Below are 14104 nucleotides of genomic sequence, written 5' to 3'. Positions count from 1 at the left end.
GGGCGCAAATGTCTTGTTGATGCCAGAGATCAGAGGAGAATGGCCAGACAGATTTGAGCTGATAGAAAGACAACAGTAACTCAAATTACCACTCGTTAATCGGGGTATAAAGAGGAGCATCTCTGAACACACAACACGTCCAACCTTGAGGCGGATGGGCTACAGTAGCAGAAGACCACACCGGGTGTCACTCCTGTCAGTTAAGAACAGGAAAGTGAGACTACAATTCGCACAGGCTTACCAAAATTGGACAATAGAAGATGGGAAAAACAGTGCCGGTCTGATGAGTCTCCATTTCTGCTGCAACATTCGGATAGTAGGGTCAGAATTTGGCATCAACATTATGAAAGCATGGATCCATCCTGCCTTGTATCAATGATTCAGGTTGGTGGTGGTGGTGGTGTAATGGTGTAGGGGACATTTTCTTAGCACACTTAGGGCCCATTAGTACCAATTGAGCATCGTGTCAACACCACAGCCTACCTGAGTATTGTTGCTGACGATGTTCATCCCTTTATGACCACAGTGTACTCATCTTCTGATGGCTACTTCCAGATGGATAACGCGCCATGTCATAAAGTGTGAATCATCTCAGACTGGTTTCTTGAACATGACAATGAGTTCACTGTACTCAAATGGCCTCCACAGTCACCAGAATTCAATCCGATAAAGCACCTTTTGGATGCGGTGGAATGGGAGATTCGCATCATGGATGTGCAGCCGACAAATCTGCAGCGCCTGCGTGATGCAATCATGTCAATATGGACCAAAATCTCTAGGGAATACTTCCCGTGCCTTGTTGAATCTATGACACCACGGATTGAGGCAGTTCTGAAAGCAAAAGGGGGGGAACCGGTGCTAGTAACGTGTACCTAATAAAGTGGCCGGTGGGCGTATGTATATATGCCAAAAATTAAAAATAATATTGTAACCTTTCCCTTAAACATTTAAAAAACACAGATTAATGTTTCATTTTTACATAAATTTACACTGAATGACGATATAATTTTCCCCATTTTCGTTTCATATTAAAACATTTTGTCAACTTTTTTAGTTTCATTCAATTTTTCTAAGTTAAAAAAGTTCAAAACATTAAAGCCGACACTTTACATGCATTTAATATGCCTTCTATGTACGCAGAAATCTAATTTAACTGGATAAATGTAATTTAATTTGATCCAAACACCACAACAGGATGTCAAATAGTATCTAAAACAAATATCCAGATAATATGTACTGAAAGTCTAACACTGTGGAATGTCTTTTACATTCTCAAGCTGGGTTTCATGTGACTGGGATTAGTGAAACTGATCCAGAGCCTGATAACTCCTGAAGACCCTCCTCTGAGAGACACACCACTGGATCCCACAGCTTTTGCTATATTTTTGTTGAGACGTGAGAACTTAATGAGAATCTCAAGTAAAAATGTCAACAACAAAAAAAGCAACCCGCTGTTTATATTGTTTACCTAATATATAATTGCGTTTATATACTTAATTTCTTTTTTCTCTTTCATTTTTGTGCTGAAATATGAGCCAGACATGAAGGAGGAGACTTCTGCTCACTTCCAGGAATCATGTGGGATTCCCAGACTGAGTATCCTGGCCTTGTTGACTCATTTTTAGTGTGTCTGTTCTAATGATGAACTGCTGAGGGAGTGGGAGGAGCCACACCTGCTAGGTGCAAAGCAGCTCTCCTCCCATTGGCTGAGAGCTGTCACTATATTTCCTCACTCACAAACAATTTGAGAGTGAGCGGAGTGTTCAGAGCATTAACAGGACAGAGAAGCACACAAGAACATCCACTTGAAAGACTGCAAGAGGAGGCTTGATTGACTGCAAACTTAAGAGTAGGTATGTTGGAATTTGGGTTTTGTATCTTGTATGGGTTTATATTGTTAGCATGAACACAAGCTTGTCAGGTTTGAGGGCATGCTACAAGGTTTTGTTTGATTTGAGCTGCTCCTCACTTCTTACTTGCTTTTTAATGGATTTACCAGCCATATGCGTCTTTACAAGTTTAAAAAGAGTTAGTATTTTTGTTTGTTGAAGGAGTTTGCTTTCTTTTTTTTAACAAATGCAATGGGATACAGCTAAATTTAACCATGCAATGATGAAAAAATGTTGGGTTCTACACAATCACACAAATTAATTAAGTTAACTTAACAATTTTTTAACAAACAGAAGTGGATTGAACATAAAACAATTAAGTTGTCCTCAAAAAAACCTTAAGAATTGTGTTGTTTCAAGTCCATTTTTTTGAGTTTGTGTTGCATCTAAAGATGTAATACTGTGGATTATTTTAGAGTGGTATACATTTTGAGAAAGTTGTTATATGTAGCATAAAGCTAAAAATGATGATTAGCGATCATATAACATATAAACATATACAGTTAAGATATATATATATATATATATATATATATATATATATATATATATATATATATATATATATAAAATCTGCTTTATTAGGTTATTGTGTTTTGTGAAAAGGCGTCAGTTTAAGTATTTTGACTAGCTATAAGTTGCTTTTTGTGAATTTTTATATATGTTTTTAAAAGACTACAGCAATGATTGTTGAAGTGTTAAAAGGTTATGTGGGAACCTTTCTGATGATGCTAATAAACACACATTGAAAGGATAAATCAAATTGCTGGGAATAAAGCCTGGGAGGCTTGTCTAAGCTTGTTGAAGTGTTGATATGACCCGACTGTGATGTTTCTGCTTCACTTAATTCATTTCAATGTTCTCCTGTCATTTAAACACTTGCATGTAGCATATGCTGAGTCCATGAGTATAATCTTTGAGTGGATCAGTAATGTTGGAAAGCCCTCAGTTTTAATTTGTTGGCTTTTAGGAAGTGCTGATTTATGTCTCAGAATGAGAGAGAGAGTGTATCATCCTCTGAGTCACATCCTAATGTCTCAATACTTTGGAGTAAATGTGAAAAAAAAAAAAAATCTCCCAAAGTAGTAAAGCTTAGTAAAGTAAATATTTATTTATTTTACTTTATTTTTAAGGTCTTTGATTTTTGATATTTTTGAAAATGTAATTTATTTATTTATTTATTTATTTGTTTATTTTTTGGGGATCATGTCTTGCTAGGCTAGTTTTGCCGTTGTGAGTCTGTTTCTAGATTTATGTAACTGTAAAGCATGAGTAATCTGAAGTAATGAGTCAGTTGCTGTATCAGCAGGTTTCAGCTGTGAGTCTTGAATGCATGATGCAAAATAAAGCCCTCCTGAAGACATAAGATATGTCTAGAGATATACATTTATAGTAAGACGCTGGTGATTTTGAAACACTTAAATTACTAAAACCTTAACAGAACAGTAATATATGTGGCCCAGGATCATAAGGGGCAGTTTATTAACCAAAACAAAACGCTGAGATTTATCGGTCATCTAAAGCTGAATAAATTAGTTAATAAAAAAAAAATTGTCAGAGATGCAGCTATAATTCCAAATACTGACTTTTAAAGTTGTCCAAATTAAGTTTGTAACAATGCATATTACTAATAAAAATGTACAAAACCAGTCTTGCGGGCCTTTAAAAAAAAAAAAAAATAAAAAAAAAAAAAAAAAAAAAAAAAAAAAAATATATATATATATATATATATATATATATATATATATATATATATATATATATTATTTTGTTTTTAACAGCTTTATCCATCATCTTAAAGCTGAGTAAATTACCTAATAAATAACTAAATGAATATTTGTCAAAGCTGCAACTATAAATCCAAAATACTGACTTTAATGTTGTCCAAACTAAGTTTTTAGCAATGCATATTACACTGTAAATAATGATACGATCAATTAGTCCTGACAGAATATGTTTTTAGTTCATTGAAACTTATTAAACTAAGTTAATCATGTTCTAATGTAATTTTATAAGTCACGCAAGTTTTATGTCAGTTTAACATGATATAAGGTTAATTTGATTCAGCTTAAATTTAAGACAACCAGGATTTTTTCACAGTGTATTAACATTAAAAAAAGATGCAAAGATGGCAAATTTACAAAATGTCTTCATGGAGAATGATCTTTACTTGATATTCTAATGAATTTAGCCATAAAAGAAAAATCTATCATTTTAAGTCTTATAATGTACGTACTATCTATCTTAAATATAACTTTGCAACTTAAAAAACTTTTTACCCCTAAAAAAAAAAACCTTTTTGGTTCTTGCTGTCACCTTTATTTTCAAGAGTGTACACAGTGCATTAACCAAAATCATCCAAGATCCTTATATTGTACAGATTACATCTGTCGTGAAATCCCCCAGTTTTCACTGTTACCTGCAGAACATCAGGAAGTGACTGAAATGACTTTTTGTTTTATTTAAAATTGCGTTACTCTTGAGTCATCATATGCTGTCAGTGCACAACACCTGTGGCTCACCTGATCATCCAGACAAGCTGTGACTTATGTCTGATATAACAGGAAATTGTGGAGCAATTCCCTTATCTCACATATCGTCATGCCTGTTAAAGACCTTACCAAACTCACAGGAAACATCCCATCAACAACATTCAAACCAATTCAACAGGCAAGAGTATTAAATATGTATTAGTCTTAAAGGACCATTTGTTCATAGTGTAAAGACTATTTTTATAACCAAAATACCCTTTTTTTCTACAATAAAGACTGAAAAAGTTACATGGGTAAAAGTTACAGCTCAATGACACAGTTGAAGGCAAAATAATTAATGCTCTTATGAAATGTTCTGTTTCAAATATTTCCCAAATAAGCAAGAATGTTTTGCAGTGTTTCCTATTTTTTTTCTAGAGGAAGTCTTCTTTCTTTTTGTTTTAATAAAAAATAAAAATGTTACTTAGGTTAATATTAGGCTTTTTAGGTCAATATTACCCCCCTTTAATGAATTAAATTGAATTTGTTTTCAATTGGCTACAGAACAATTCACTGTTATCAAATGATTGCTTAATAAACAACTTGCCTTTTAGTTTAGCTTAATTTAGTTTAAGCCTTTAAATGTCACTTTAGCCTGAATTCTAGTCTCTTTAAAATATTATGTACTGCCATCATGGCAAATGCATAAGAAATGAGCTATTAGGAATTAGTTTTTAAAACAAATGTTTAAAAAATCTCTCCATTGAACATTGTTGGAAAATATCAGGAAAAATAATTCAACATTTGCACTGGAGGGCTGATAATTTTGCCTTCAACTGTATAAATAAAATGATTGTCTTTTATAAGCGTTGTGGTAATAGCTACTTGAAGTCATTTTTAAAGTGGCACTGTACAAAATCCACACATACAGTGAGTCTCTGTTTGTGCTGAGAGTCTTAGATGAAGCTTGAATTTAGTTCTACAATAAACAAATGGACTAAAAGAGCTTTGCCTTCCTATTTGAATATTTGAAACTCCTCTGTCCTAACAGATATCCCTCTGAAGACGTGAGGAAAGTGAGATGGCAGTGAGTTCATTTCGGCGTGGTCAATGGGCCTCCCAGTCATTGCGAGTGACGGCAAAGGAGCTCTCTATAGTCAGTGTGCGAGGCAAAAACACGGCCATTGCCGAGCGCTTTTCCAAGTAAGCAAATACCAAGATTTGCATATCTAAGAGTGATCTCACTTGTCCTTTAACCTGTCTTGTTTGGTTTTACTTCAGCACCCATTATAGTGCCTTGTATTTTTTTACAAGGTGCCTCTGTTTTAAAGCTGCTGTTTCGTTCTAAATTGGTTTACGATGTTGGAGGAGAGGTTTTAACATTATTAGGTTTACCCCATGTTTTCATTCTTCTGTTTAACTGATAATGATGTCAAATTCCTTAAATATATGGCCAGGCACTGTTGCACTGCACTGTTTGGCTTTTTAAAGGGTTGTGCTTTATTCTCTTAATAAGTTCTGGGTGTGTTTTGAGCATAACGTGCATTAAACCAATCAGAGTCTCATCTCCCATTCCCTTTAAGAGTCAGTTGCATCACGCCATGGCACATTTGCTATTTACATGGTGGACTTTGTAAGTGGAAAAACTGAATGATTAACTAGCGAGAAAACAGTTAAACAGACCATCTGCAGCGAAAGAATAAGGAATGAGCCTCCTCCATTCGGCCTCTTTACTTTCTCTTTATTTTACTTATACCCTTTACTTTACTCTTTTACTTTCGTGGATAAGGAAACGGTGGAAACTCACTCCACTGAAGACGCAGTGGTGAAAGCGCAGTGGGTAGCACAATCGCCTCATAGCAAGAAGGTCGCTGGTTCTTAACCTTCTCAAAGCTTATACCAGGGGTCACCAATCTCAGTCCTGGAGGGCCGGTGTCCCTCCAGGGTTTAGCTCCAACTTACCTCAACACACCTGCTTGGGAGTTTCAAGAATACCTAGTAAAAATTTGATCAGCTTGTTCAGGTGTGTTTGATTGGGGTTGGAGCTAAAATCTACAGGACACTGGCCCTCGAGGAACAAGTTTGGTGACCCCTGGCTTATACACTGAAGCTAATAAACCAACTCTTCGTATTAGTTGCGTAAAATAGTCTCTCCAGTATGCATTGAAAATAAAGACAAATCAACACAACCCAGCTTTTAAACCAATCTTTCAACCTTAATATCTGGATTTGTTTGAGGCAAGACCCAGTTATATTGACTATTTGGTGTACGGATCAGATCACATAAACCTAAATCTTGATGCCATCCACTAGACTCTAATTTGCCCGCTCCCACCATGGAGGTTAAATAAGTTGCATGTAAATCTGGATCTGAGCAAGCATAAGAAGACTGATACATTTCTACATATCAACAAGAAGTTGCTGACATAAGGAATTTGTATCCTACTCATAAACCTACAGTATATACACAGATGGATCAAAAAAAGGACAGTCATGTTTCAGCAGCAGTAGTAACGAGTGATTTACGCTATGGCATTCGTATTTCAGATCAAAGCTCAATTTTTACAGCTGAAGCAAAGGCTCTATTTTTAGCTCTAGAACACATTCAAAATGCTGAATGTGCATGCTGACTCAATCTTGTCTACAAACATTGAATTCTTTTAAACAGGAGCATCCCACTACAGAGAAAATTTTATAATATAGTTTTCTGCTGGATCCCAGGACAGGTTGGACTGTTTGGAAATAAAACAAGCTGACATAGCTGCTAAAACAGCCCTAACAGAAAAGATAAAGGAGTGCAAAAGCCCACCTTCAAATTTAAAGCCACTAATAAATGGCTACATTCTTAGTAAATGGCAAGCAGAATGGGATCAGTGCTCCAAAAAAATAAACTCTTTGAAATCCAGCCTGAAATAGGAAGGGAAAAAAAAAAAAAAAAAAAAAAATAGTATTTTTTTTTTAACTCAAGACATGATGAGATTGTTTATAGTGGATGCTCTATAGGACACACGACACTCCAAAATGTCTATTGCAACAACTAAACCGTTAAACCTTTTATTGTGGAATGCCTTATTTTAAATGTTATCGGACAACAATTTTTATATGGAGAGACTTTAACCTCTTAAAATCATTGAGAATTGATTTTCCATTGATTTCTGCCTGGATTTTGCAGACCCAAATTCAAAAGCTTCCCAATTCCACATGCAGAGGTGGATTTTTATTAAACTCAAAATTGAAAGACCTTTTTAGGTTCTGTGTGGTCTAGGTGGCTGTAAATAATTTTGTTGGTTCCTGCACGTGTCCGTAATAAGGAAAAAAAGAAAAATGTCTCTATAATAATTTATGCAAAAGTTATTCTATTCCAACTGATGATGGAACAGAACCACTTATGGGGTATTGGGCCAGTACGGACCTTTTAAAATGTAAAAAATGCGGAAGTAAATGATGTCACGGACTCCGTACCGGATACGCAGAGTTTTTAGAGAATTTTTAAATGTGAATCCTTCTAAAATTGTACTTTAAAAAAAAAAATATATATATATATATTATTTTTAACAAAAGTAAACCTCAAACTATTTTAAATTTTCATCTTCTATTTTAGCATTATTATTATTTTTGTATCTTTTTTTTATTACTGTTGATAACTTTTTCTGTTTTTTTTTTTTTATTAAAAAAATTTTAAATTTATATATAATTATAGATAAGTGTTATTTATAAAATGTGGTAAACTTGATATTTAGCCAGAGAAGCTGATATGGCAATAAACTCAATTCTCTCTCTTGTATTTTTTGTTGTTATAATTCATGCAACAATTTGAATGGAGCATGTTGAAAACCCACCTTATTTGAATTTAATTGGCAATATAATGAGGATTATTTAAAATTTTGGAAGAAATGTCATCAGTAGTCATTTGATAGACAAATCTTTAGCTTTTTACTTAAGCTCCATATTGCATTCCTCGTTTTTAGTCCGCTCTCAGACGTTGGACTCTATACGTTTGATTTACAGCTGAATTTCTGCTGGCCAACTCATTATAGGCACATCGGTTGGCTTGCAGTCGCTGTGTTTCCTGTGCGGAGGAATTTCAGAGAGCATCTGGAGTTTTTCCAGTGCATCTCCTGTCAGATTTTCTGATGTCTTTTCCAGCATTTTGCCTCTGGCTTCCTCTCCACACATACAGTACATCAATGACTCCAACATCCCAGACAGCGCTGATCTGCCTGCCGAATTAGCGAGCATCAAAGAAACCAGAGTGAAGGATTAAATAGACTGCGATCTGATCACTGACCTGTAATAGGTGTGGTCAAATATAAATCACATGTGTTAGGTAGTCATTTTAAACGGTTGTGTTTGTGATATTTCCCTGTGTTTATCACCTTGTTTTTCTTTCCAACTTACCTGCATTCAGAGGCAGCAGTAATTGTGCTGTAGATAATAGATTTCCTATGAAAATCAGACCGAACTTCCTGCTTTCAGCATTTGGGAATTTCTAAAAGTCCCTCCAAGAGATTAACAGATTTTCCAAAACACCTTCAGGCTCACTTTCTGACGTGTCATCAAATAAAACAGGATGCAAAATCAAGACAGTCCAGTTTGGTTGTCTGCGCTGCTCCGTTTGACCACTAGAGGCCACTAAAGGTTGAAAGGGATATTTAAGATTTTAGGCAGATGAAAGATGCAGGATTTAAACTGGGATCAGACTAGTATTAGGCAAACAAAAACAAACACCATCTGCTGATTGGCCAGAGTTGAGTTATAGTGCTAAAATACACCACTAGCTTCTCTGATAGATGAAAAGACAGACAGACACGCACATAGACACACATGCAGGCAGACAGACACACACACACACACACACACACACACACACACACACACACACACACACACACACACACACACACACTGAGAGAGAGACACACAGACATCCCATTCAGGTGTCTGTATCAAATCTAATTTACAAGTTTCACACATAATGGAAGCACAGTGTCCTATTCCCATTTATTGTAATGGATAGATTTATACATAATAAGGAACACTTATGTTAAGGAGTAAGTGATCATATACACCATTATATTTATACAACCTTTTATTTTTTTTGGAAAAAATTTAAAAGCATACTTTAGCAATGCCATATTTTTAATGTTATGAAATTTTTTTATATATATATATTTACAGAATTTGAGGGAATCATTTATAAATGTGAATGGAATTTTGTCTTGTATTATTTATTGTTGTGAATGTTATTTTATTGTAATAAACCTATATATTATATAAAAGTGTTATTTATAAAAACCTTTTATGCTTTATCTGTTTTTACCATACAATAGCCAGAGAAGCTGTGATTAAACTCACAACTCTCTCTTTTCACAATTAATTAGTCTTTTAAAGTTTCAACAAAAGTCCAAATGATATTGGATGGTATATTAACTGCTGTTACAGTAGCTCAGGAAAAAAAAATGAAGTAAATGATTAATGAATTATTATTATTATTATTTGTCAGTTTTAGTTACTCCTCATGAGTTTAAGGACTAGGAAGCAGTTGAGTGAACAGATTTTCCACTTCATTTCTTCTCAGGTACCAGAAGGCAGCAGAAGAAACAAGTTTGGACAAGAAAAAAGTGAGTTTTGACCCTCTTTATTCATACCTGCACTCAAATAAATAACTTTTCCTGCTTTGTTCCAACTACTTATTTAAAATGAGTTGGAAAAAAACGCATTTCTTAAGTTTCTTCGGTACAACTTAATTGTTTTATGTACAATCCACCAGTTAACTTTATCAATTTGTGTTGGGACAACATGAAGGAATTGTATGGAGCCCAGCATTTTTTACAGTGTATTTATCTATCTACCTACCAATCAATCAGGGGTGTAATGGATCACGGTTGGTCCATGATTCGTACGGATCACAACCGTTTTGGAAACACACCTGACCTGCGGATTAACGGATTTTTTTATTTTTTAATTTTTTTTTAACTTTACTAAATTTGCAACGTTGCAGAGAGATTGCCTCTTGCGTCAAATCGCATGCATGAAAGCATTTAGGCTTTCCTGTAAAATATAATGATGAAGAGTTGTGGTAGGTTATTCGGCGTGTGGTGAGTTTTTTAGGTTATTAAAGGTGTTTTCTGTCACTACTTCACTGTAAGACCCAACCCAATTTATCAAATGAAATGATGAGTGTAGTTAACTCAATTTACTAAAAGTTAATTCTGTGGTCACACTAGTGTTTGAGCATGCAAAATTCTGTCGTATGGCGCTGTGAAAAGGGGCGGGATTAAACAAGATGGTTTAACCTTTTACTAAGTGAGCGATTGGTCCATATTTTAATATTTGGTCCAAGAGGTCATGTTTTGATCTTTGATTGGTCTTAAACAGGCACGTGATGTGATTTCACAGGTCAGAGTTCACCAAGCTTGAACTTTGCAATGCAGCGAAACTTGTCGCACAAGCTTGCGTTTCTGGTCTGACGCATTTTTTTTTAGATTAGATTCAACTTTATTGTCATTACACATGTACATGTACAAGGCAACGAAATGCAGTTTAGGTCTAACCAGCAGTGCAATAGCAGCAAGTGCAGGATACAGGTATAAGTTATAAAGTGCAGTTATAGAGAAACTATAGTGATATTTACAGATGGATGTACTATCAACATTATATACAGGTTGTATTAGCTATGAACAGATTTACAATAAATGAATATATGTACAGGATACTATTAATAGCAGAAGTGTGCAGATAGATAAACATAATTACAAATGTTCATGTGCAGTGGGTATGTCCAGTTCAAGTAAATGCGTGTGTATGAAAGGAAGTCTATTGGGAGAAAAGTCCAGTATGACCGCAGCTTAAGTTCACAATACTCCAAATAGATTGTTTTTTTAACTCAAATGGTTTGTAGCAATTGGTTTTCTCAAACGGTTTGAGTTGTCTTAACTTTTTGGGTTTTACAGTACTCATTTAGTTTGAGTTTTCTTCATTTATTGGGTTTTTCTGTGAACTTAATCCATTTAAGTAGACAAAGCAATTTTTAGCACACTACTCATTAGGATTGGTTTTTGAACTTAAACCATTTGAGAGAATCAATTGCAACAAACCATTTGAGTTACCTTAACCTTTGGGGTTTTACAGTGTCTGCATTCATGCATTCAGTGTAAGCTGCACGATTAATCATTTTTAAAAAATCAACACCCACGCAACAAATTATAAATGATGGTGATTTGCATATTTTAATTAATCATTTGAATCGCTGCATTCAGATCTGTGTTTGATAAATGCAAAAATCAAGAAAGAGATTCAGTCTCTAGTTTACAAACGGTCAAATAACACCGACGTTCTAGGATAACAGTTTATAGTTTAGGTAAAACCACTGATGTTTATGGTGAAGATTAATATCAACATCATATGCATTTAACTTGACGCTCAAAATGAAAGTTGTAGGCAGCAATTACCTTGTTTAACCAATAGGTGGCGACCAACCAGCCATAAAAAATATGCTACTGAATAACTCTTCAGAAATGATCATCTAGCAATGAAATGTAAAGTTTTATGAGTGAATAACTGAATCATTTATTGAAAATGAGCCTAAAAATAAACATGGGTTGTACAAATTATAATGTCAGATTTGTACGTTTAGTGTTATCAGCAACAGTAGTATTAACGGTGAATTTTTCACAGTATTGAATATTTTACAATCTATTTTTATTCAGCTGATTATTTCTTCCTTTTTATTCTTAATAAAATTACAGCTTCTAAGTTTTGTTTGTTAAAAGCAATTTTTTTGCAGTGCTGGTTTTTGTAGTAAATGGAAAGCAAACTACATTAGTCTCCTCCCCTTTTTGGCTAATCTGAAAAATGGTCCAGTTCGTGACTAAAAACCATAATGTGATCCGAACCATAAACCTTGCGATCCATTACACCACTATTTATCTGTCTATCTATATTCTACTGCTCTTCAAACGCACGTGCATTCACTGTCCAGTCATCTTAATCCCTATTTAGACGTCTTAATCTGCAGGTAATTCCCATGTGCTTTACATAACTGGTCCAGTTGAGTTTGGTAGGATAAAGGAGTAAACAGGAATGACGGTGTGCACGATGTGGATGTACATGTATGTATGCAACTATGCTAGACTGCAGCTGCTTCTCATTATGTAGCTTATTCATTCAAGTTTTGCTCCGCGTATATGTATTAAATGAAAGGTTTTGTCATGGCTTTGCATTGTGTTTTGGCAGTGAGTTCAGAGTGTTTGTGGCAGGCCTCATAACTTTTATGCTTGGAATTTGAGTTGTCGGCCCCAGGAGGCATTTTAACATCAGCCAGAAGTATTTGAGCTGTTGTAGCTTGCATTCAAGAGTAGAAAGTATGAGGTCAGATTAGCATGCTTTAGTTGCTTTTGGATGTGAGCACAGCACAGAAATGACTCCTAGAAGAAGGGGGGGGGGGGGGAGCAGTCACTTTCTGTACTTTATTAAATCCTGAAGAGTGCTTAGTAGTTTAAATATGCATTAAAGTGAGGTTGTACTTTATATATTATTAACAAAAGGTGAAGTAAATTTATATTCACACACCAATCTGATTTGGCTTTGTATTATAGTCGGTGGTTATGCATGAGAGGTGATCTAATTGTTCATCTAAAAAGGATCTAAACGTTCTAATCTAATTGTCATGCAATTTTTTAAATTATTTAGCTCGTTTCTACAGTATTTTGCTCAGTGTTTCCCAGTACTGGGTTGCGGTTGGAAGGGCACCCGATGTGTAATACCAAATGACGGAATAGTTGGTGGTTTATTCCACTGTGGCGACCCCTGATATACAGTTGGAGAAGTTTTTTTTTTTTTTTTTTTTTTTTTTCCCCATCACATTTCTGAACATAATAGTTTTAATAACTGATTTATTTTATCTTTGCCATGATGACAGTAAATAATATTTGACTAGATATTTTTCAAGACCGCTTCTATACAGCTTAAAGTGACATTTAAAGGCTTTACTAGGTTAATTAGGTTAACTAGGCAGGTTAGGGTAATTAGTCTACAGAACAAACCATCATTATACAATAACTTGCCCATCGAAGAATATATAGCTTAAAGGGGCTGATAATTTTGACCTTTAAAATGTTTCTTAAGCTAAATACTCCTTTTATTCTAGCCAAAATAAAACAAATAAGAATTTCTCCAGAAAAAGAAAAAATGCAGACATACTGTGAGTTCCCTTGCTCTATAAAATAATTCTCAAATGATGTTTAACAAAGGAAAAAAAATTCAAAGGGGGGCTAATAATTCTGACTTCAACTGTATAAGGGACTAAGTTGAAGGAAAATGTTTGAAATAATATTTTACTTATATTTTACATTTGTTTATTAATATTATTGTAGTTTCTTATTACTACTACTTGTAGTCACACTGTACACTCAATTTGCTGTTTTTTTTTTTTTTTTTTTCAAACTAAAATTAGCTGAAACGGCACAATTCTGGGGTTTGTTTTGCAACATCTTGACTGTTTTAAGTTTAATACACTTAAATTCGAAAAAAATAAATAAGTTTGTTTTACCAACACAAACCGATTGTGTGGAACCCAGCATTTTTATAGTGTGTTTTTAAAAACAGAAATAGTTATGTAATTGAGGGGTTAATTTCTGAATACTAATGACTGGGAATTAGTTTGTGTTACCTTGTTTAAAAAGTACAGTGTAGAACCCAACAGTCAACTTATTTTAAATGAAATGAGTGTAGTTAACTCAAAAT

The 14104-nt window shown here is 34.4% G+C and overlaps 1 protein-coding gene across 2 annotated transcripts in view; it reads left to right on the top strand.

The window, feature by feature from the left end:
• Positions 1-1741: 1741 nt before the first annotated feature.
• Positions 1742-14104, top strand: part of lima1a (LIM domain and actin binding 1a) — a 39173-nt gene continuing 26810 nt past the window's right edge. The window contains exons 1-3 of one of the 2 annotated variants that reach the window (XM_056449544.1): positions 1742-1849; positions 5412-5563; positions 9939-9981. In XM_056449544.1, coding sequence (XP_056305519.1) covers positions 5442-5563; positions 9939-9981 — 165 coding nt within the window. In that variant the 5' untranslated portion in view covers positions 1742-1849; positions 5412-5441. Of the gene's footprint in view, positions 1854-5411; positions 5564-9938; positions 9982-14104 lie in introns of both variants that reach the window. The other variant, XM_056449543.1, reaches the window with a different exon arrangement.

This window comes from Danio aesculapii, chromosome 23, assembly GCF_903798145.1.
Source record: "Danio aesculapii chromosome 23, fDanAes4.1, whole genome shotgun sequence".
NCBI classification, from domain to species: domain Eukaryota; kingdom Metazoa; phylum Chordata; class Actinopteri; order Cypriniformes; family Danionidae; genus Danio; species Danio aesculapii.
Note: the sequence above shows the minus strand (reverse complement) of the source record. Positions and strands in the feature narration are given on the sequence as shown.